The sequence below is a fragment of the Rattus norvegicus genome, chromosome 1 (assembly GCF_021556685.1).
Source record: "Rattus norvegicus strain SHRSP/BbbUtx chromosome 1, alternate assembly SHRSP_T2T, whole genome shotgun sequence".
Classification (NCBI taxonomy): Eukaryota; Metazoa; Chordata; class Mammalia; order Rodentia; family Muridae; genus Rattus; species Rattus norvegicus.
In genome coordinates this window covers 129262191-129287790 of record NC_141534.1, presented here as the reverse complement: position 1 = coordinate 129287790, position 25600 = coordinate 129262191, and the positions used below count along the sequence as shown (strand labels likewise).

Sequence of the window (25600 nt, the reverse complement as noted above, 5' to 3'; positions counted from 1 at the left end):
TGATGATATTCAAATCTCTCTGGATATGTGATGTGACAGGGTGCATGGATAGCTGATTGCAGACACTTAGAATAAAAACGTAAAACTAAGATGTATATAAAATCTATTACTGTTTATCTGTTTTATGGAGACCTGAATATTGACCTGTTTTATATCATGAAAGCTTAACTTTATATATTAACATGTTATTAGAAATTACCTTTTCATTTTCTTTAGAAATAAATGGTGCCTTAAACTTACTGTGTTCTGAGACAGCTGGATTACCTCCCTTCCTGATGTTTTGTTGTTGTTTTTAGATGAATCATACCTTCAGCTTTTTTTTTTAACATGGAGCTCAGAGGGAATGGGCTGTTTTCTCATGAGTCCTCATTTATCAGGAATCATTCTTAACCCACATAATGGATTTTACATATCAGTATCTGTATCTATATACCCAGTATGTAGCAATACAGTGCACCTGGATGTCTTTTAAAATTCTTTATTAGTTCCTGCATAAGTTTCATTCTGGTCAATACTTGTCTCGTGGTGTTGGTCTTGCTGAGCCTTGTAGAGATTGCTACCCCACTGTTTTTCTCAGGTCAGTGACTCTTCTTCCATAGATGACATGGTCATGTTTCACCTTCCTGACATAGCATTGGTCTCCCTTGCTGTGCAGTAGATGTCAATGCTGTAGAGAAAACTTAAGTGGCTGAGACAAGATTCTCTTTGATGTAGAACAGTCACTCTGTCAGAGCTGAGGAGGTGTTCATAGAGAGATCCTTGAGTCCTATCTTATGCTATCTAGCTAAGGGCTGAAGATTCTCTTTTCTTATACTTTTACTGGCCCTGAAAACAGAATCTGGAGTCCCATGAGCACCTTCAGTTTGCTTCCAAGACCCTTTCCAGACATAACTGCTTGGGGCTAGATCTACACACAGAAGAGTGCAGCTTCCCAAAGCTCCCATGTTCCAGTTTACTCTGGGCGTATAATGCAATTATGGTCTCTAATACAGTTATCTTCATTTTCACCTGCATGTCTCTGCCCAACTCACCTGACTATCTTGAGATGGAAGACCCCAATCTGAATATATGATTTAATATTTTCTCATTGTCCTTTCTGTGGTTAGAGGTGAGGACAAGGCTCCGAGCTCTCCTCATACTAAGTGCAGGCTCATGTCCTCTTCGGTGAAGAGTTGAGGCAGCCTGGAAAGGCAGCTCTTGATGGGTCAAATGGGATCAGATCTGAGGTCATTAAAAACTATGCACAGGCATTGCATTTTCCAGACATCAGGGATGGAGGAGAGGTCGATTCTACTTTTTTCAAACTAACACAAACTTTTCAGATACACACAAAGGCAGAGAAAAGAGTGAAGTGGGACCCTTTAAAACAGTTCTCAAACTGTGGAACCTACACAGAGAAGAGTCCAGCTTCCTAAACCTCTGTCTCCCAAAATATTTACACTACAATTCTTTATCATCATAGTATCAAAATTACAGTTATGTAGTAGCAACAAAAATAATTTAATGGTCGGGGGTCAGCATAACATGAGGAACTGTTTTAAAGGGTGGCAGCATTGGGAAGGTTGAGAACCACTACTCTAGACTATCATGAGCTGGCCTCCAGTGTCATCAGCATCAACAGCTTTGAGGGTGAAGATTCCTACACAGTTGCTATTGTGTTCTGGTGTCTGAGGGCAGCTCTACTGGCACAAGGCTGGGCCATATGGTTACCTGTTCACACTCAGAGCCTCTGAGATCCAAGACTGTCTCTGGACACGAGCTTCTGAGAGAGAGAGCTATTTTTAAACTCAGAGCTTTGCCACAGGCTTTTCTTTCCAAACATCTTTTATCTAGCCTTAATGTTCAGAACAGATAAAGTAGTATTAGCACAAATCTCCTTCACAACTTTACTTTTGTATCATTTATTGATGAAATCAATTCGCCTGTGGGACGGAATGGTGAAACTGCTACCTTGAACACAGCAGTCTGTTTGGACAGTGGCTGCAGTGTTACAGTCCTGTCCATCTCAGTGCTCTGTGCGGATGAACAACATTCAGAAATCATGCAGCCACCCAGGTTTGCTGTTGCTACTGGCAACAGTGTTTTATCTTGTACGTAGCCCATTTCTCTTGTGGTCTTGAGAACTCTTCAATTGAATTGATCTGAATACTCGAAGGAAAAGCTTTTAGTAACTGCTTCTTTTCATAATTGAATCATGGATCTAACAGATGCCCCATGGTGGTATTTATTATAAATATAAAAATCAGTCAGAAGAAAACCCCAAACTTAAAATGTACAAAAACTCTGGGATTTAGTACACATCTGATACCTTGTGTGGCTGTTGTGGATCATCAACCTCGGTAGAAACAGAGGTTCACTGTGAGAAACCCTGGGCACAAACGTGAACTTTTAAAAGGGCAGTGGGAGGCTGAAGGTTTATGTGGTGACTCATGTGTAAGAGATTCAAGTGTCTGTGCATTCAGGGGAAGAGAAGACGCTGTTACACTTTTCACCCAGACTGAAGGACAATGAACCACATGAATACACCGGTTGCTTTGAAGAGCTAAAACTTGAGATCTAGTCATTTGAATGTAGGTTGATTTTTACATCCTTTTTCATACACAACAAAAAGAAAGTAAACATTTTCTGAGATTCTAGCATGCTTCCAAAGAGCCTTGGGGTTTCAGAAAAAGCTGGAAAGTCCTAATGCTCTTCCTGAGTCGGTGTAGATGCTGGATGTCAGTCAGCCTCCCTTCCAGTTACTATTTATAACGGGGCTCACTGACAATCATGTACAGATGTAGCCAAGCACGTTTCCACCTTTCTCTCTCCCTGTGGAGTTTTGTGTAAGGAGGTAGATCTGTCCCAATCCATCTGTGATGAATGGCTTCCTTCCTTCCCTTTAAACTTCATCATATTTTTGTTTCATATTTAAGTCTTGTACATTTCCCCTTTGAATATATTTTTCCTTGTTATAATATTTTTTTAAAAAATGAGAAAATTTTTTTAGGACTGATCAGAACAATGGCCATGGCAGTATCAAAAGAACTTCTTCTTAGGAGATTTTACAGATGTCCCTTTAATCAGATCCATAATGCCGAGTAGGTGTGGTCATGCACAACTATAGTCATAGCACTTGGGCGACTGAAGCAAGAGAATTTAGAGTTCTTGGCTAGGCAAGACTACATAGCAAATCACTGCCTGCATTCCAAAACACTTCTTCTGTTTGATGCCCATCTCTTGCCAACCCAGAGTTTACCTTTGCCTATTCTAGCTGTCTGTATAGCATATCACAGTGACCCTGTTCTCTCTTCCCAGTTGAGTATAAGTTTCTTCACTCCCTCTCTCCCTCCATTCATCCATTCTTAAAAATGACTTTTTATTGGATATTTTATATATTTACATTTTAAATGTTATCCCCTTTCTCCCATTCTCCCTCCCCCATCCCCTGGCTTCTATGAAGATGTTCCCACTGCACTCCCATGCACCCACTCCCACCTCAACACCCTAGCATTCTCCTACACTGAGGAAACTAGCCTTCACAGGACCAAGGGCTTCTCCTCCTATTGATGTCAGACAATGCTATCCTCTGCTACATATGCGGCTAGAGCCATGGGTCCCTCCATTTGTACTCTTTGGTTGGTGGTTTAGTCCCTGGGAGCTGTGGGGGTTTGGTTGGTTGATATTGTTGTTCTTCCTATGGGGTTGCAAACCCCTTCAGCTCCTTCATTCCTTTCTCTGACTCCTCCATTGTGGTTCCTGTGCTCAGTCTGATGGTTTGTTGCAAGCATCCTCATCTGTATCAGTAAGGCTCTGGCAGAGCCTCTCAGGAGACATCCTTTTCTCATTTTTTCTAAAGCTCCCCAAGGACAGATGCGTGGGACTCTAGCTCTCTGGCCTTCATATAAATACCTTTCTCTGCCTTCACACTCCAATGGTTCCCTTCTGCTTAGACAATTCCTTTGTGTGTTTTCTTCTTTGGTTGTTCTCTCCCTCCCACTCTTGCTCTTGTCTTCCTGTCAATGACGTGAGCTCTGGCCTTGTCCTTTATGCGGCATTCATTCATCATTTTTGGTCCACTTGTCTTCTGTGATGCTTACCAGCAGAACCTCCCACCATGCATTTAAAATTACTTCATCAACCACAGCTTTAATTTCAGTTTCCCAGTTGTAATATATTCTCGAATTTGGAGAGGATATTACTTTTTTTAAGTAGTAATGTTTTATCTTTTTCATTGGAAGTTTCCCCTTTTAAATTTCTTTTACTTTTAAATGTCTTCAATACTTACTGGTTATTGTGTGACTCTCAGTGAAGATGGATCATTGATGCCTTGTGACTCTGTGTTTTCCATTGAGGGACCTCAGGCAAAGAGCAGGCTTCCTGAGGTGCTGTCTGCATGGGCTGTCCCAGTTGGGGACCTTGGTTGTTAAATTGAGTGGGACTTTACAGTGTGTAGCTAACACCTTGACTGGATGCCTGGGTTTTCTATTTATTTATTTAGAGAATGTGTGCATTTGTGTGTGTGTGTGTGTGTGTGTGTGTGTGTGTGTGTGTGTATGTGTGTGTGTGTGTGTGTGTGTGTGTGTGTGTGTGTGTGTGCAAGCTCTCAGAGGCCAGGTAGGATACCCAGTGTTTTCCTCTACCACTATCCACATTACTACTCTGTGACAGGATCTCACACTGAGCTGGAGGCTCACTGTTTTGCCTATGCTAGCTGGTGGAGCTTTGGAATCCAACTGTCTCTGGCCACCAATGCTGTAGCTACAGGTGTGAACAGCCATGCCTGACTTCATGACCCCAGTGAACTATCTCCCCATCCCTGCTGGTGTTTTCTTCAGGCAATTTATTTTTATTTACATAAAGGGTAGGGATTTAAGGCCACATAGAGTTGACTTTGATCAAGAAAATGATTATTATTAAGAAAGATTTTTCTTTTGCTTTATGTGTGTTTCTTTTTCAAGTTGCTCCAATAGCAGGATGTAAAGCACCCTGGAAAGGTTCAGGGTTCTGGTTTGGATGTGAGGCAGAAGGCACATAAGAGGGAGAAAGCAGGCAATGTCTTTCCTTTGATTTCCTTTGAGTTGATCAGTTCTAAAAGGTAAATGGGTTTACCATTGACTGAACATAAGTAATATAGCAGGTTCTGGTGGTAAGGGACATTTTCTACTTGGCAGCATTGGGATGTCAGGGGCCTGGTTATGAGAGCCTGATACAGTAGGTGGTAGGTGTGGGGCTCCGATTTGGTTAGTTTCGATTTGAAAGGGACTCTTGAAGACATGGTGTGCTGGTTAGCTTTGCCAACTTGGCACAAACTGCAATTACCTGGAGAAGAAACATCAATTGAGGAATTGCCCAATCAGGTTGGCCTGTGGACAGATCTCTGTGACATTTTCTTGAGTAATGATTGATGGTTGAGGGTCTAGCCCACCGTGAGTTATGCTGCCTGTACTGGCAAGTTTTATGTCAATAAAACACACAGGCTAGTCATCATAGAGGAGGCAACCTCAATTGAGAAAATGCCCCCATAAAGTCAGATGGGGGAGGGCAGGCAGTCCATTGGCTAGGGCCACTCCTGGGCTGGTGATTATGGGTGCTATAGGAAAGTGGGCCGAGCAAACCAACTGAAGCAAGCTGGTAAGTGGCACTCCTCTATGGGCTCTGCATCAGCCCCTACCTTCTGGTTTCTGCCCTGTGTGGGTTCCTGTCCTCGTTGTCTTTGATAATGAGCTGGAACTGTGGAACTGTGTGTAAAACAGACCCTTTCCTCCCCAAGTTGCTTTTACTCATGGTGTTTCATCTCGGAAATATTAACAGCCCTAACTAAGACACTGCCCTCAGGCACATAGTTTCTTATACAAATAAGAAAGCGAGCTAAGAAATCCATGCGGACTAAGTCAATAAACAGCATTACTCTGTGGTCCCTGCTTCAATTCTGACTCCAGATTCCTGCCTTACGTTCCTGCTTTGGCGTCCATTGATGACAGACTGTAACCTGCCAACCAAATAAACCCTATTCACCTTAAGGTGTTGTTGGCCATGATGTTTATCATTGCAACAGTAAGCAAACTAGGACACTTGCTCACTCTCTCTAGGAATTGCCTTATGTCAAAAGGGAAGCCTCTACAGGGTCATTGACGTCTCAGATCTCAAAACATAAGAATGTAAAAAACTTAAGAGATGACTGGCAGGAGCTGTTAGTTTTAAATGTTGCTTTATCTTCCTGGTATGTGTGTATTTTCATTATTCCAATCATACCTCCTGCCTGTAGGAAGTTTAAATATAGGGGAGAAAGTTGGGTACATTCATGTAAAATACTTAATTTGCCGTCCACCCACCACCTTATCTCCACTGTTTCCTGGAAGCTCTGGGACCTGCTGGTACCCAGATCCTGCACCTATGGTTTTAGTCATTCAAAGAAAAAAAAATTTAACACTAGTCAAATGTGAAACCCATTCCAGAGACTTGAAGCTGTCACCAATTTTGGGGTAGATTTTAATGGTGCAACTATCTTGAGTCATTTATGCCCCTTAAGTAGCCCCTTACCCATATTCCTGTAAATAGATCCCCCTCCAATGAAACCTACTAGTTCATCAAGTAGGACTTTGCTGGTATCTGTCCTGGGCCCCTTATCTAGGATGAGTAGATATGTGCTCAGGTCTCCTCAGAAATAGTATTACACCATGGCAGGGAGTCCTGAGCAGGGTCAGACAGAAGAAAGCTAGCTGAGAAAGAAAGCAAACAGGGGTGTTTGTGTTTATTCTCTGCTCTTGACTGTCCATGCAAGATTTTAAGTTCTTGCTTTGACTTTCCTATAACCTAGACTTGTGAGCCAAAATATACTTTTATTCCCGGAGTTGCTTTTGTCAGGGTACTTTGATCACAGCAACAAAAAAGAAACTATATCACAATTCATATGAAATGGAAGAGGACATTGACTCTTCCATGAGAAGACCTTCCAGGTAAGCCACATTTGCTCTCAGGCAGGTGTGAGATTGTCCAGTTATACGTGGGAAGCCTTCAAAAAGCCATTACCCTTCCATTTAGCACAGCAGCTCTAAGGGCCCTGAGAAACCCACTGCCTGGAGGTGCTGACTCATGAATCCTTTTCCCGTCTCTAGTGCTGATGAGCGCTTTGATGCCACGTTCCACACCAATGTTTTGGTGAATGCATCTGGGCATTGCCAGTATCTCCCTCCAGGTAAGATCCTGAACTCCTTCCAGTGAGAAGACTTAAGCACTTATGTGCATCAGTCCCAAGGACTGACCTCCTGATGGGAGGACTAGCTCCATGCTTTCTTCCCACTCTCCCTGCCCTTCCAATCAGAACTCTCACATGTCTCTTCAACTCAGTCTGGGTGTCATCTCTGTATGATATTGACATCACATTTCAGAGTGTCTTTGCCAGAGTCTGTCATATACTTTTACAAATGTTAATTCCCACTCTTCTTTGTGCCCATAAACATGATAGGCAGGCTTTCCTCTTTCGTCTCTTCCCGGTTGGCACAGTAACTCTCCAGGTATTCCAGTGTTCGGAAGGTGGTGGACATTCTGGGTTCACATCTTGGGTTTTTGCACCCAAGATGACTCACAAGCTAGATTCAAGGACCAGTGCTCTCTAGGGAGCACCCACTGGTGACCTGTTTGTCAACTTGTTTCTTTCCTCCTTCTTAACCTCCTTTTTTTTTTTTTTTTCGGAGCTGGGGACCGAACCCAGGGCCTTGTGCTTCCTAGGCAAGCGCTCTACTACTGAGCTAAATCCCCAGCCCCCTTCTTAACCTCCTGGTGGTAAAGAGCTTTATGGGATTGACTTGTCACCCTGCCTGTCATTACTGTGAGACTCAGGGTCCCAGACTGCCTGTTGAACAGTCCACAGCTTGAGAAACTGCTGCCCTCTGACACACATTCAAGGTGTGTTTTAGCATATAGGGATTAATTTTTTTACCTTATCCTTTGACGATTTTCAAAAATTACCTTCCTCATTGTAACTGGCTCATCATAAATCTGTAACCCACTGCCACACTGTTACCTCAACACTCATAACACATAACACCCTCTCAACATATGCAACTCTTGAATATACAACTTCTCATAAATACACATGAATGCCTACCACAACCTTTTCTAGCATTCAGCCCCCACCCCTAATCTCCAAGCACACAGCAAAGCTCGCTTTGCCTATCTATTGTTTAAAATGTTCTTCCTGTTAGCAAATGATAAGAATTCTATAGACAGAATCTGTGTTTGCTCACCTTATAATCCATCACTCCTCAACTGCAGGTGGCTGCATGTCAATAAATGAATGAGTAAGTGATTGAATCTAGCAGAGACAGATCCCTCTCACTGATGTTTATATTGATTAAAAGAAGTGTTGCTTCTCGGGCTTTCTGTCTTAAATCATCTGCTTGCCTACTCCAGCCCTTCCTCTGCACTGCAAGCCCCTTGCAGACTAGGCTGTACAATGTCTTCTAACACACTTTAAATTGAGTAACCAAAGAGTTACCATTGTGAGCCACCATGTGAGTGCTGGGAATTGAACCTGGGTCCTCAAAAAGAGCAGCCTGTGTTCTTAACCATGGAACCATATCTTTAGCCCTCTTTATGTATTTATTTTTTTAACAGGTAGATGGGGATAGAATTTACATATTACGCATTTGAATTGAGAGGACCACCATGATCCATCCAATTTTAGAGTGTTTCCATCACCCCTTACTGTTGACAGCAGTTAACGGTTCTTGCTGCAATACTCAGACAATCTTTGAATCTTTTCTGTTGTCTTCTTGGGTCCTTTTTTGTAGAAGTGGAATTAAATACAGTTTACAATAGGGAAAATTCAGCCCTCTAATGGTAGGGGAATATCAGTAATGACTTTCAAGTTCATGAGAGCATTTGAAGTAATTCTGTGAGATATATATATATATATGTATATATATATGTATACACACATGTATACACATATATTATATATGGTATACAAATATATATGTATATGCATATGTATACACACATATACATATATGTATATATGGTATATACATTTTTATAGTATTACAGATCAAATTTTGAGCCTCAAACATACTAAGTAGATAGTATACTTCTGAGCTGTATCCCTAATCTTTCTGCCTTTTTATTTTGAGACAGGGCATCACTGAGTTGCCTGGGATGGCCTTGAACTTGTCATCCTCCTGACTCATCTCCCCAAGTATCTGCGATTCTAAATTATATTTAAAGGGACAGTTCATTATGTTATCTCAGCAATGGGTGTGTAGTGCAGCGTACATGTGTAAAGCTCTTTTGATTCCTTCCTCCATTCAGTCTTTTAATTCAAAGAAATGTGAAATATGTTGCCCTTGCCCAACTAGGACTGGGGCATTTCAGCCATATGTGCCTTCTAGTACAATCCAATCAACTATGGGCAGGCAAGAGCACACGCCATAAAAATCTGCACTGGATATATTATGTCCCCTCACTATGACCTTATGGGAAATCTACTTCTTCAGAGAATTCTAGCTCTTTCAGTAGAATCTTCCTTTGCATTCAAACTCTGTCTTTAACTTTGCACCTTTCATTCCAACTGTGAAAACAGAACAGGTTGCAATTATATATATATATATATATATATATATATATACATATATATATATAGTAAATTTTCAAATAACTAAATGTTTTCTCAATTTGCTACTTAAAAACAACAGCATCTCCCTACCCCTTTCCAATTCTCTTTCTAAGTTCTTCATCATCTATATCAACGTCTCTGAGATTTATTACGTCCTTTCTCTCATATTGCTTAGAGTCTGAATGTGCCCATGGCAAATAAAGTTTACTGTGAATAATTTGCACAATTTCATAAGAAAAGCCTCCCATAACAGAGGCTAGCACTGTGTTTTAATTTGAGAAGGTAATGAAGTTTTGGCTGAGCTGCTCTAGAGATTTTTGCAAAGAAAAAATTGGGGGGGGGGGTGGAGTCATCCCAGTTTGCTCTAAGTAGGTTGTAGCAAGAGCTTGGGAGGTGGGGGTGCTCAGGCTACAGAAACTGCTGTATATTTTGAGCCTGTTTCAGCTACCTCCATTTCAATCCTCTGATCACTTCCCATGCTCGCCTAGGCATATTCAAGAGCTCCTGCTACATTGACGTTCGCTGGTTCCCTTTTGATGTGCAGCAGTGCAAACTGAAGTTTGGGTCCTGGTCCTATGGAGGGTGGTCACTGGACCTGCAAATGCAAGAGGCAGATATCAGCAGCTATATCCCCAACGGAGAATGGGATCTCATGGGTAAGATCAGCAGAGACCAAGACATTGTATCGCCAAGGAAAGGTGCTTTTCTGCCTGTGTGAGCTGAAGGACTTGGGGATTTTCCACTGTGCTTTTCATTTACTACACTTGGCAGTCTCTTCCATCATGTCCTGAGAGCTCCAGAGTGAGAAGCAGAAAACAATTAGCAAACGCAGCAAACAGCCATGGTGGGGCTGTTAAAGTAGCAGTGCTGGTGCAGGTTTGTGCACTCGGGGTCATTCTAGTCCTGTGGTGTGGTAGGACTACACATTGCAGTGATGGTGTGAATGAAGAAAACCTCAAGTGGGGCTCAGCCGAAAGTACAAACAGCAATGTTTAGGCACAAGACAAAATTTCACGTTGGAAGACACAAGTTCAACCAGATACCAAGTCAGTATTCTGCAGGGAAGAGATGGGCTTTGGATTTTAAAGCAAAGAATATGAATGGCAGTTTAGCATAGGATGGGAGGATGCAAAGGATGAGCCAAGTAGTTTGAAAATAGTGACGATCAGAGTGGTGACAAATTTCCTAAATCCATTGGCCTGTCTAGGCCAGGGAGCAAACTGGTCGCTCTAGCATTTTCAATCTTCTAAACTAATATGAAATTCTGAGAAATTGTTCTTTCTAGAAATTGCACACTTCCTGACATGATGCCTGCAAGACAGTTTACCCCCTGTTGGCAAATCTCTAAGTCTAAGACTTAGAGTTTTCTAAAAAAAATTGTTTGATTTTTTTTCTCTATGTAGCCATTTTGACATTTATCTTTTATAAATAGGAGCCTATACTGCACTTCTTCAAAATCCAAACTAGTATTATTATGAGTCACTTGCCATAAGGTACACATTCTGAAAAGTGTCATTATGTAATTTTACTGTGTGAACATGACAGAATTCACTTACAGTACACAAAGCAAGCCAGCTACAGAATCAGTAAGTGATATGATGTCAAACTAGCAATGTTGGTACAGATTTTGTGTGTTCGTGGGATCCATTCTAGCCTGATAGTATGGTTGGACTATCACCATTGTGCACTTTTTACATTTTCTGACAGAAACACTGTTATGTGGTACCTGCTTATAATTGCATTTGTGATGCTATAAAATTGACATTGTATAAGTACTTCTAACTCATCGAAAGAATATAAGTACTTCTAACTCATCGAAAGAATATATATATATTTGCTTGAATATCACTGGGATACCTTTAATTAGCTATACCATATCAGTAAGGGTTTGTTCAAACACCTATCACCTATCATTTTTTGATGACTGTGTTCCTGTGTAGTACACACTTGAGAGAAAAAAAAGATGATAGTATCTTCTGAGGATCTGATGATATGATGATGATGATGACACCTCCTTCCTTCCTTTCTCTGGCACCCGTTGCAGGAATCCCTGGCAAAAGGAATGAGAAGTTCTATGAGTGCTGCAAAGAGCCATACCCAGATGTCACCTACACAGTAACCATGCGCCGTAGGACACTCTACTATGGCCTCAATCTGCTCATCCCTTGTGTACTCATTTCAGCCCTGGCTCTGCTGGTATTCTTGCTGCCTGCAGACTCTGGAGAGAAAATCTCTCTTGGTAAGTATCGGTGTTTTTTTTTCTCTGAGGCTATCTCTACAGATGCTGTGGGGCATGCAGGAGTTGCCTGTAATATACTATTATATACTATTATTATCCGTGTGCCAGGATCAGCCTTACAATATCAGAAACTCTGTTTCTGGCTCGTAAGGAGACAGAATGTCTTCCTGAGAATCTGGCAGGATCCAGGAATTCCTTGGTCCTGTGATGAAGACAGGGTACAGCAAGAGAGTAAATCAGTTTCTACCCTGATGGGCTATCTCTCTCCCTTACTGCCACCCACCTTGCTCCTCAGTGGCAGCTAGACAGCCTCCAGTAGGGATGGTAGACACATTATCTTAATATCAGCTTGCATCTGTAAATTGTAAATTATTGTATATGTTACAATAGAGTGCAGTCTGTTATAATTCCCTGTGAAGATATGAAAAGTGCGATTTTGAACGAATGAGTTTCTTATTTCACAAAATTACTAAATAAATACATATTTAATGCGTTGAAGAAAGCTTTCACAAATCATCTATCTTCTTAGCATAAGGCTGAGAATGTTAAATAGCTTACCCAAGGTCACACAGCTAATTAAGCTGCAGAGTCAAGACCTGAATGAAACCAAGTCTTCTGGCCACACGGTTTCCTGATCCTGCTGTGTTAAACTGCTTCTTAGTATTAATGCGGTAAAGACCTTGAAAGTAATCATCTGCTTGATTCTCTCAAAGTTTCAGTTTCTAAGTTTGTCTCCTTTTGAGGTTCCTTTGGGTTCTAGGAGGTGATGGGAACTGTACCCAGAAAACTGCATATGCCTGTACATACAGAAACCATGGGGCTTATTGTATAGCACCGGCAACATATAGCACATCGCTAGTGCTTTGAAACGACCTTTTTGAGCTCCTGTGCAATGGAATTTCAACCTCCTTTTCTGTTCTGCCTAGGGAACTTCTCACAATTTTTTTTTGTTTCAGGAATAACTGTCTTACTTTCTCTGACTGTCTTCATGCTGCTTGTGGCTGAGATCATGCCAGCAACATCTGATTCTGTGCCCTTGATAGGTAAGGCAAGGGCTTAAGTGTGCCTAGGGGAACCCAGCAGATACACGGAGGAGGAACATATACTTCAAGGCTCTGGAGATTTATTCTACCCCCTCTGTTCTCTGCTGTGGGCACCAGATTTGCTGTAACTATTGCAAAACATCATGGCCCATACCTAGGCCAAAGCAGGAGAGATAGGAAAGGATGTCCTAATTTGTGGCCTGCCTTTAAGCTAAAGAAATGGCTATGAATGGTGATGGGTAACTGTCGGCTCTGTCTCTGTATTGTGACACTGAGGCAGGAGGATTAGAGGATTCAGAAGTTCAAGACTAGCCAGAGTATGACTCATCTTTTAAAATGAGAGAGGGACATCTGTGGTGGTGGTGGTGGTTTTATTGTGGTTGGTGTGTGTGTGTGTGTGTGTGTGTGTGTGTGTGTGTGTGTGTCCCCTGCAATGCCCCTTCCTCTTATATTCCTCCCATTTATACTTTCTGCTTTAGAACCAAAGACTTTAAAATTAGATTCATTACTTTACCTGGATATTGTGTTTTGACCAATCTTTTATTAAAAATGGGACAAATCACATATTTTAATTGTTAGCTACTATCTCCTGAAATTGCTTGGTATCAGTTTATTAAATAAGTGTTTAGAGAGATGGGAGTAGAGCAATTTTTTTTCTATGCTAGGTGTTTCTGCTGAGGGATGAGGGACAAAAATAGGAAGACCCCCATATCTGTATAGTTTTCTAGATGTAAACGAAGGGGATCATGTGAAAGATGCTGTGTCCAGGTTAGGTTTTGATTCTCATTGCTGCATACAGCACTTAGTTCCTAGTCAGGGTGCCATGGAGATGGAAACTGTATGCTGTCAGGGACTTTTAGGCTTCAATAGGAGAGTTGCCACTTCCGATCTGTGGTGGGTAGTGAAGTCTTTGAGGTCTAGGCTGTCTGTTCCTTTTCCATTAAAAGTACAGCTATTAGGCTATAGCCTATTTTTTCAGTATTACCACACAGTATGGCCTGATAGGAAACTATCGTCCCAGTAGGTGCTGCTGGGCCTGCAGGGTTCACACTGCTTCTGTTCTCTTCACAGCACAATACTTCGCCAGCACCATGATCATCGTGGGCCTCTCTGTAGTGGTGACAGTGATTGTGCTGAGATATCACCACCATGACCCTGATGGTGGCAAAATGCCTAAGTGGGTATGTCTTGTGCCCCTCTAAGTGGTTATGTCCTGTGCCCCTGTGGAGTTACAGCTCTCCTTGAGGGGATTGTTTAGTGACCCCTAAACAGACTCCACTCCTCTGACTGTCTTTGAGGATGATGCAGCTGAGGTGGCAGTGTTTTCATACTGACCTGCCAGATCAGGACTCCACATGGGCTGTTTCTGTGTCTTGCTAGCAGTGCTCTATAAATGCTCTTCCACTGAGAAGTACTTTGTAGCAGTTGAAGGAACAGGGGGAGTGGCCATGAAGTAACATGGCTGGAGCTTCGCAGCAGACTGAGGAGTGAAAAGAATGAGAACCAGAATGAGCATTTCTCAGTATCTACAGGGCACTGGTTCCAGGACTCCTGGCAATAGAGAAGTCTGAAAGTGCCCCAGCTCCTGGTAGGAAATATTATATAGCACTTGCACAGAACCTGCACACATCCTCCAGAGTACGACAGATCATCCTCAGAAGACATATGGTACTTCCTGATGCATAAATGCCATTCCAATAGTTCTTAGTCTATATTGTTTAGGGGATGCTATAAGAAAATTATCTGTACATGTTCAAATACATATAAAGGTTTTATTTTTCCTAAGGTTTACTAGAATTAGGAAAGACAGAAACCAGTGATGCAATGGACCAAATTTCTACCCAAACCTGTGATAGAAGATAAATAGATCCCAGTAGATAAGAGACAGAACAAAAGGAAATGGATGCGATCTTAGCCTAGGGTACATCATCACTTCCCTATACCTGCAACTGTCAGACCAGTACTATTAGCTTCTGATGTTTACCTGTCATACTGTCTTAGGATTCAGTATCAGAATCTGGTACACAGAGACATTGACTAGGGCTTAGTCTGAGCCCAGACTTCCCCTACTTTGTTAGAATGTAACCCAAGGTAGAAGGGAGTTGCCCTAACTGCCCACCATTGGTGAGCCCTGCAGATATCTCTTGTCTTTCTGTCTAAAGAAGAGCCCTCTCCATCCTAAAAGGAACCTGTCTGAAGACCCATTCAATAGCACTCAAGACCAAAAAGAAATCTAGGAATCAACCATGTGTCAAACACAGCATATAGCAAAAGATGCATTTACATCCCCAGTAGAACACAGGGCTTCCAACCTTTTAAATACAGTCATTGTGTAATAGCTTACAGTGGCCTAACTTAGCAAAGGGAACTTTTTATTTTCCAGTGGCCTCATAAAACTGCTAGTTCTCCTTTTATTCTACTTGCCTTATATACATAATAAAATCCCACATAAAGTTCATATCACCAGCTGTAGCATGTGCTCAGCCTCAATGCTTCTGTCTCAAATGCCGTTGCTGCAGTCCAGGAATCAGTCCTGTTACAGAGCATAGGGACATTCACCTATATTCTCCTCTTTCTTAACCTCATGATACACTAGGGCAAACTAAGCTAGGTGTGACTTATTTGTCTCTCCGCATATCCATCCAGTTGAAGCAGGTTACACACCACCTGTTTCAAAAGCAAGAGTAAAATCAACATTAGACATAAGGAATTCTGTCCCCTCTTTTACTCCAATCCTTTGTAACCACAAATATTGATCACCATTTTAATGAATTCCCTATTTTTTCTTTAGTGTTTATGTTAACACAAAAAGTACACTCATACTCATGTCTTTTAAGTATTTTGCCTGGTGTGAAGATAAAGGAATATGGATACACAGAGACACAAAGCCATTTCCAATGAAACTGGTACCACTTTATTCTCCTAGAATCTTAATTGAGGGCGTTTGTCTATCACAAGCCTCTCAGAATAAAAGGTCGTTAAAACCAATTGGCTGCAAGTAAAACATAAGTGACTACGTCTCACTTTATAAAGCATGCGGCATTTTTCACTCATTCTATGTGTCTTTGGAATCTAAACAGTCTCCAGGGGACTCTTATTATGATTTGTTGCTATTATGAAGAAGATACTGCTGGGTGCAATGACATTATGTGACATTTGCACAAGCAACAACAAAACTGTAGGCTAACAGAAGAGGTCATGGGCACGGTTTGATAAGTACTGACAGAATGATTCCATATTTGGAGATGTGCTATTCTTGAAAGCTAGTGATTCGGCCCATGGAATTCAAAACAGACTTGGTAACGCAGATCATACTAGTCGCAGATGCGTTTCAGATGGCACACAGACCTCCCTGTGGCAGGAGAGGTGCTCAACCCTACTCAACCCTTGTGTGCACAGTTGCCTCTGGATTCGGATTCACATATAATTTGACAGCCTCTTTTGAGATCTAGCACTGGCCTTCTAGGATCTTCTAAAGAAAGTTGTGATAAGAGAATCCAGGGTGTTCTGAAGAGAACCCAGGGTTCCTCTGGTAAAGGAGGCTTGTAGCACTCTCGACACCATAATGGACTGACCTTGATCCAATTCAGTATCTTCTTCGAGCCTCAGTTTATCTGTAAAATGGAGACTTTATTCTCATTTCATGTCTCCTGGATGACTGAGCTAGGTCCAGGCTCCTGAGAAGATAGCTATATGCCTCTGCTTCTTCCTAATCTTGAAAAATCCATACAGCTGTGAGCTTCCCTCAGTTCAGTCTGCCACTGGAAGTGTAAGGCTGCCCAGCGATGAGGAACCTAAGATTGACCTTTCTTGTGCCTCTCACTCTTTTGCTACAGGCCTGATGTTTCAATTTTTGATAAGATGCTATAAAAATGACTGCCAAAGAGTCAAGGGCTACAGACATGAACTCCATAACTTGCATCTTCCACAAGTGTATCTAAGTGGTTAAGGAAAAGGTCCACTGATTACACACTGAGACTGTCTTCAAGTATCGTCTTTGTCCAGACCAAGGTTTCAGCTGCTTCAAAACACAAAACCTGTAAACCCACCGAGTAACTTTTCACCATTTGTGCATCAGACATTGTACATCTATAAAACTCTCTAAGGGCCAGATTGATAAACTAGGATTCCAATACCCAACTACAGCCCACAGCCTTTTAAAAATAATTTATGAAAGGATGAGGGTTTTTGTTCATTTGTTTGGGGCAACCCTGCACTTATGTGCACACCAGCAGGGGTCACTGTTGTCCAGGAGCTTTCCTGGCCTGCTGTACTCATAAGGTGTGTGCTAATACCTATTTCTGTATGCATATGTTGCGTTAAATAATTAAAAAAAAATGGAGCACTGTCCCACAGTATGCCAGGCACCATGGAACACATGGCAACGTTGGGGTGTTCTCATCTCTGCAGACTCTCTGACCCTTTGCTCTAAAATTCTCTCGTGGCTCCTTATGTTCCCATGGTGGATCCTAACAGTCAGTGCTCTAGTGGTTGAGATTCTGCGCTCTCACTTCCGTGGAGAACTGAGGGTTTGATTCCCAGTCAGAGAGCCAACTGGGTGTTATGTTTATTTTTTATTTGTAAATTACAGAATAGTAATAGCTATGCTCAGCTTACATTTGAGAGAAAAGTTCCTTTCTAACTGGAAGAAAGGGTGAAATGTGGCAAGGACCTTCCCTTAATGAATAAAGATTCCAGAGGACCAATCACTGGGCGAGGAGTAGGCGGGACTTCCAGGTCAGAGGGGCATAAAAGAGGAGGAGAGATGGGACCTGCGGTTTTTTGGACAGGGAGAGAATTTGGGGTACAAGATGTAATGAACTAGGGGTCCCCGGTTAGATGGCGAATCCGCCAGGATCTGCCACCGAAGGATCTAATTTAATATGGCGTACTAGCTAGTATGTTAGTAGTTAGTGTCCAGCGATTGAGTTCCCTGTTGATTCTAAACTAAGTTTGTGTGGTGTTTTCCTTCACACTGTGACTCGTCTGAGTTCCAGAGAAAGGTACGGAATTTGAGTGTGTGGGGCTGCGTGGCAGCGACCCACCATGGGGACATAGCGAGTTGGTAGAGAGATTTTAGAGCAAAGGGTCAGAGTCTGCAGAGATGAGAACGCCCCTCAGGTGCCTGTCAAAGTGTGGGTTGGTGCCCCATTTTTTTTTTTTTTAGTTTCTCATGTAATCTTTTTTTTTTTTTTTAATTAACTTGAGTATTTCTTATATTCATTTCGAGTGTTATTCCCTTTCCCGGTTTCCGGGCAAACATCCCCCTAAACCCTCCCCCTCCCCTTCTTTATTGGTGTTCCCCTCCCCATCCTCCCCCCATTGCCGCCCTCCCCCCAACAATCACGTTCACTGGGGGTTCAGTCTTAGCAGGACCCAGGGCTTCCCCTTCCACTGGTGCTCTTACTAGGATATTCATTGCTACCTATGAGGTCAGAGTCCAGGGTCAGTTCATGCATAGTCTTTAGGTAGTGGCTTAGTCCCTGGAAGCTCTGGTTGCTTGGCATTGTTGTACAGATGGGGTCTCGAGCCCCTTCAAGCTCTTCCAGTTCTTTCTCTGATTCCTTCAACTGGGGACCTATTCTCAGTTCAGTGGTTTGCTGCTGGCATTCGCATCTGTATTTGCTGTATTCTGGCTGTGTCTCTCAGGAGCGATCTACATCTGGCTCCTGTCGGTCTGCACTTCTTTGCTTCATCCATCTTGTCTAATTGGGTGGCTGTATATGTGTGGGCCACATGTGGGGCAGGCTCTGAATGGGTGTTCCTTCTGTGTCTGTTTTAATCTTTGCCTCTCTATTCCCTACTACGGATATTCTTATTCCCCTTTTAAAGAAGGAGTGAAGCATTCACATTTTGATCATCCGTCTTGAGTTTCATTTGTTCTAGGTGCCCCATTTTTTATTGATTAATGCAAGAGGTGGCAATCCAACATGTTAGGCAAGAATCCATTAGAATTGTAAGATTGTCACCCTGAGAGAGTTTTATTTTCCAAGTGAGAGAAAGGTACGGAACACCCCAGCCAGCAATGTACTTTGGATGTGTGGGGTTGGTGTGGTAGCAACTAGCCATGGGAACTTAGCGAATCGGGTGGAGAGTTTTAGGAGCCCCAGGCCAAAGGGTCTGCGGAGATGAGAACAGCCCACCAGTGCCATTTGGTCCGCATTAGAGCCTAATGAGTTGGGTTAGAAACACCCAAACTTTCTTCCATATTAATGTCCCATCTGTTTTTCTTCACAGGACTCTGAAGTCCCAACAGTCCATTTACAAAGGTTTAAACAAGCTGCTTCATGTCTTTGCCTTAAACAACCTGGCACCCATGGAGGACAACCTGTCCTTTCAACTCCTGGGAACAGAATAGAGACCATCACCCTCATTTTCTCTCTCCCATTGATCCTCTTGATAATTTTGGTGCAACATTTAAAACCAACATCGCAAAGATACAAAGTTACTTACAAGAGATGTGGTTATGCAAAGTTAGAACCCTGAAGTTGCTCCAAGCTAGGAATCTTGACATATTGCAGATTCCTTACAGGGGAGCTTACAGTCTGCATGAGAGCCAGTGAATTAGATCCACGGGTCTCTAGAAATAAAAAAGGAAAGCTTGGGAAAGAAATGTGTTCCCTCTATAAACATCTCCGACATCTTTACCTACCCAGCTGCCTTTTCCTCTCACAAATGGTGCAGTGTGTCTACCCTGAGGGAACTTGAGCTTGTTCCCCGAGTGATAAACCTACATAGGTCATATTCTCAGTTAACATTTGACTCCATTCTTGTCAGGTTTTCTCGCTGATTTGCTCTATAAAGCCACTGAGAAGACAGGGGAGTGTATGTGTTTTCCCTACAATCTGTAAAGCAGGTCTTCCACTGTGGGGGCTCACATTTCTGTGGGGGCTCTTCTGATATACAACTTTGAGGTGCTTTTGACATCCTCTTTTCTTTGCAGACCAGAATCATTCTCCTGAACTGGTGTGCATGGTTTCTGCGCATGAAGAGGCCCGGAGAGGACAAGGTGCGGCCAGCTTGTCAGCACAAGCCTCGGCGCTGCAGCCTGGCCAGTGTGGAGCTGAGTGCAGGTGCTGGGCCACCCACCAGCAATGGCAACCTGCTCTACATTGGCTTCCGAGGCCTGGAGGGCATGCACTGTGCCCCAACTCCAGACTCTGGGGTCGTATGTGGCCGTTTGGCCTGCTCCCCAACACATGATGAGCACCTCATGCACGGTGCACACCCCTCTGATGGGGACCCCGACCTGGCCAAGATCCTGGAGGAGGTCCGCTACATCGCCAACCGCTTCCGCTGCCAGGACGAGAGTGAGGTGATCTGCAGTGAATGGAAGTTTGCAGCCTGCGTGGTGGACCGCTTGTGCCTCATGGCCTTTTCGGTCTTTACCATCATCTGTACCATCGGCATCCTCATGTCAGCTCCAAACTTTGTGGAGGCTGTGTCCAAAGACTTTGCTTAATGTTATCAAGTAGGAAATGCGCAGATAAGAAGAGAATCTGGAGGGTGAGAATTGGGGTCCTAACTCCACAGTGTGATAAATGGAAGAACTCTGAGGTATCCCTGTAGCTGTCAATCTTGAGACTTAGTTTTCTGGTTACTTTAACTGAAAAGATCTCAGCAGCCTTCTGTTTATTCTTCTCTCCCTTATCACTGGCATAGCCTTGTACTCAGCAGGGGCACTACGTGGTCGTTTGTCTGCTCTGGACAGCCCTATAGGATAGATCTTAGTGGCTCTTGCAGCCCAGTAAAAGCCTGTCCTGTTGGTGGTGCATGGAAACATGCCCCAGTCCTGGGCTCACAAGAATTCGCTGTCTGCCTTTGCTATGCGCAGACCCAGGCTGAAACCAATGCAGAGCAGTCCCCACTGGATCCACCGCAGCAACTGCCATGAAAAAGGAAGGCAAATACAAATTCAAACTGCAAACTTCTCTGCTAGTTTCTCTGCTAGTTTTCCTGTGATTCAACTTACATTTCTGTCTGTTTATCTGTCTGTCTATCTATCTATCTATCTATCTATCTATCTATCTATCTATCTATCTATCTATCTATCTATCTATCTATCTATCTATCTATCATCTATCATCTTTGTCTTTTCTAATGACAACTCTATACCAGGGAGAAAGTTGGCCTTCTAAATGATGTTTTAAGCAAGCTAATTCCTGTAGATTTGTCCTGACAATTAAATTAGCACACAGGTTGCATCAGTTCAAAACTAGGACTCACCCTAGCCAAAAGGGTTTTGAGGCTTTGGCCCCTGTAGATCTCAGATGACCCCCAAGCTTCATGTTGACATGTTCCGTGTCCTAAGGAGTTTAATGAATTTGTTTGTATAAAACCTGAAGGGAAAATAGAGTTCTGAGTGTTAACTAAGGACTAGCTGAAACTTACCTAAACTCTCTGTGTGTGTGTGTGTGTGTGTGTGTGTGTATGTGTGTGTGTTAAAAATAAAAGCATGTTAGTTGCTGTGCATGTCAGACTTCACAAGTCTTAGAAGGTTTTGCATCAGTACCGCTGCTCATCAAGTGCACATACCCTCTGGCTTTTTCCCCATGTGAGGCTAGAAAGAATCAGTTTAGTCCCCCCTGGGCTCCTGTGTGACAGGAACTGTGGAGCGATGCTGTGGAGCACTCATCCAGATACAAAGCTAGTACCGTCAGAATTAGGCTTCTGAGGATCTGCTTTCCTATGGCTTCAGATGCAAAGCTCACTCTGTCCGTGCCTGGAGTCACTGGAGATGGGTGTGAAGTGTTGTTGTTTATGTTTTTTCCTTCTTCTGAGCTAAGGTCCCTCTGGCTGTATAGCTCATACCAGCCTGTTTGCACTTCACATCTTTATTTGTTAATGAGATGAGAGGCTTTTTTTTTTTACCAAGAAAAACTGCTGGATAGTGTTGTTGAACTTCTTGAGGATTAAAACTATATCAAGCTTCTGAAACTCCCAGAAACTTTAAACTTCTGACTCCAGAAATGGAATCATGAGAGAAGATTAGATTTCTCAGAATAACAAAAGCCAAATACTCGCATTTTCCCAACCATTAATTTTTAATTTTACTGTAGAAAGATGAAGGCTTGGTGGTACTCTGTGTGTACATGGGCATGTGCATGTATGCACTGTGTGTGTGTGTATGTGTGTGTGTCTGTGTGTGTGTGTCTGTGTGTGTGTGTGTGTGTGTGTTTGGCTGAAGAGAGGAGATAGTGCAAGTGACATGGATAAATTTGGAGACTGTTGATTTCAGCACCCCCCATCCGGAGCAGGATCATTCCCAGCATGCATCTGTTACATACAGTATCATTAAGTGGTATAAAGTATTTTGCTGGTATTATGCTTTTTGATTAAAGTAACTAGAAACAAATAGATATGTTTTGATACCCAAAGACCAGGCTTTGTGTCTTACTGGTAAAAATTGAACCCTAGCCATTGCTTTGACTATCTGAGTAATTATTATCGTTATAAACTAATGATAAAGAATAGCTGTGCTCATAGTTAGGTGTGTGCAGTTCAAAACAGTCTCTCCTTGCTCCCATTTCCTTCTAGGGACAGTGTTAGAGAGAAAGAACGGAAAGGTGGGAACAGAGAGAGGGAGGAGAACACGGAGAGACTTGGTTGTTGCTTTCCTAGAACTTGTGTTTGAAAAGTGCTAGGCACCTAGTCTTTTGTCCTAGAAAGCTTTCCATAATGGTCTAAAGGTCTACCTCATTCCTCTTAATAGCTGCTTAGAGTTCCTCTCCATTGGTGGCTTATAATTTATTGGATCAGTCTTTTAGGGATGAACACATAGCTGCAACATTTCCAAGTTTTATTTTTATACACAAGTCTATAGTTAGCATTTTGGTGCGTACTTTGCCAAAATTTTTGTGTATAAATTCCAGTTTAGAAATGGAACTACTGGATCTAAGACTATGTGAGACTCTAGATAAATATATCCAGATGGTCCTCCCTGAGCTGGTCAGTGGATACCCCTATCTAAGTTAAAAGGCCAGATTCTCAGCTTACTGCTGTTAAATATTTTCAGATTTAATTTTTCCCTTTCTGATCTTATGGGTAAAAATGATGAGGCAAAAACATTCTGATTTTGGTTCATTTTACTATGAGCAAGGTTGAAGTTTTCATATATATATATATATATATATGTATGTATTGGTAATTTCAGTTTTATAATATTTATAACTTTAATACAAATTTCAGGTTTTTTATTCTTTTAGCTTTTATTTATCATTTGTTTTTTATGGTGTTCATTGATTGTGTGTTTATATTAGAAAGTTTAAAACTCTGTGTTGTTAGTTTATTTATGTTTTACTTTGTAGAACACGATTGCCACCTAGGTTTGAAGAGGCCTTCCTGTGTTAAAATTACAAATAAATTAGTCATATTTTATTTCTAAAATTTAACATTTCTACTTGTTTGCCTTTATAACTTTTCATTCTTTAAGACTCATTATAGGAAATGTAGATAAAGGTGTAGTTGCTTATGACCTAGGGTGGTCACTGGTACACAGACATATAATTAAGCGTTTCTAAAATGCAGTGAGACTCCACACTATTCAGATTGTCACCTTCTGTGGAAACTATGTTTCTCCAAGTGCTTTTCTGTTCCACTGATTAATCTGTCTCAATGCTGTTGATTTACAAAGTTTTCTTGGTATTACCAGTATTTTCAAGTAGATACTATTTTCCAACCCCTCCCTCTTATTCTTTGTGTTATGAACTGGGGTCGAAATGGATTCACACAGCAGGTCTTCCTGTTAGGGAGCACCACAAGTTCAGCTTGTACTCAAATGTAGTATTATGGCAGTCAGTAGGGCTGCTCAGAAAAACTGAACAGTTCTTGCTGTTTATTTCTGGCTCTCCTATCAGTTGGTTACCATTTTCAGTTTACGTTTCTTTTGGTTTTCTAGCCAAGTATATATAGGACAGTGGTTGTGTTTTGTATGTTAATGTTAAATAATTTGTCACCACAATTGTGTCTGATTTCCCTTTGACTCATTCTTCCTAATATCTTTACTTCCTTTTCTATCGAATTGCACTTGAGAACAGTAATTGGCTTGTTTGCATACGTGTCTTGTTCTTAATGTTGATGGATGTTTTAATGATGCACAACTTTACTTGTATGAAGACATGTATTTTCTTCATCGTAATAAAAATTATACATGTATCCTTTCAACCATTACAGTTGTCTGGAAAAATGGAGATGGTATCGTTCTGTCAAAGCCTTCCCAGTATCCATAGAAAGAACCAGTAACTTCGATTTTCCCCAGTAGAAGGTTTCAATAACAGAACACTTAAGGGGTGAGATCATTAATGTATTCCTGAGGTGATGCCAACATTGCCTTATGATTTTTGCTGTCCATAACTTTTCTCTGTACCATTGCATTCAATCAATTGGATGAAAAATATTCTAAAGTTACATTTTTTACTGAACATATGCAGCATCTCTTCTTGTTGCTATTCCATTGTTGGTGCAATATAGCAAGCACATATCATTTACACTATAAATAACCTACAGATGGTACAATATAAATAAGAGGGTATGTTGGGGTGTATCCAAACGCCATACCACTTTGTAGGCGAACTTGAGCATTCTCATACTTTTGTATGCATGGAAGTTCTAATCCTAAGGACACTGAGGGATGATTCTAATTGGTTTTAATCAGTTCTTGCTTAAGTTGGCAAGAACTGCCTAGGAGCTGTCCATGTTTCTGAATTTCTCCCATCAAACATATTAGATCTTCTAGAACTTTTGCTGTCAATTTTAATTGTGTGTTTTCTAGACAGGAACTATTTCTGTATCCCAGGCTGGTCTGGAACTCAAAATTCTCCTGCTTCAGCTATCTGTGCTGGACTATAGGTGTGGACCACCATAGCTGGTTTTAGTTGCATATATTATTTGGAAATTAATCACATTAATTTTTGAATAGAGCTGCATAGTTTTCAACGAAGCTTTTGGATTTCTGGTGTGGTTTGTATCTGTAGTGATTTTTTCACTTTTAATTATGTGTATTATTCTTTCATCTATGCTTAATAATGATCACACACACACACACACACACACACACACACACGTATTTGGGCATAGATTCTGAGAAATCACTGTAGCAGCCCATTTGGCTGCTGAGTCCTATATACCCCTTGACTGACCTAACACTTCATAGTTACAGCAGAAGACAGGTGTTCCAGTTTGCTTTTTATGCTATGATGAACACCATGATGAAAATCAACTTGGGAAGGAGAGGGTTTATTTGGTTTGCACTTCCAAACCGAGTCCATTAGTGAGAGAGGTTGGTACAGGAACTCAAGGAGGCTTTGGAGCAGACTCTATGGAGGAATGCTGCTTAATAGCTTGCTGTCACATTTTGCTCAGTCTGCTTCTTCCCAACCCTCCCCGTAAAAGCTTCTCTGTCTAATATGTGATAGTTCTGGCTATCCTGGAACATCCAGGGGCTATGTAGACTAGACTGGCTTCAAACACACTGAGATCTGCCGGCCATCTGTCTCTCAAATGCTGGGATTAAAGGAATGCATCTCTGCACTCTCAGAGTCTGAACCACCAATTAAAGAGCATACGTGGGCTGGACCTAAATTTAGGTTTTTGCTGGTCACAAATCTGTAGCTAATTTGTCTGCTGTTTTTGTTTTGAACATCTTAATTCTTTTCTTTCAAAAACACTTAGATATGTTTACATTGTGGTAAAATAATATGTAACTTTAAGTAACCATCATAACCA

The 25600-nt window shown here is 41.8% G+C and overlaps 1 protein-coding gene across 1 annotated transcript in view; it reads left to right on the top strand.

Moving 5' to 3' along the window:
- Positions 1 to 24044, top strand: part of Chrna7 (cholinergic receptor nicotinic alpha 7 subunit) — a 120911-nt gene extending 96867 nt beyond the window's left edge. Inside the window, 6 exon segments of the mRNA NM_012832.4 lie at positions 7098 to 7177; positions 10084 to 10251; positions 11640 to 11834; positions 12791 to 12877; positions 13949 to 14058; positions 19821 to 24044. Of these exon segments, the coding sequence (NP_036964.3) occupies positions 7098 to 7177; positions 10084 to 10251; positions 11640 to 11834; positions 12791 to 12877; positions 13949 to 14058; positions 19821 to 20339 (1159 nt within the window). The 3' untranslated portion in view covers positions 20340 to 24044.
- The last annotated feature ends 1556 nt before the right edge of the window (positions 24045 to 25600 follow it).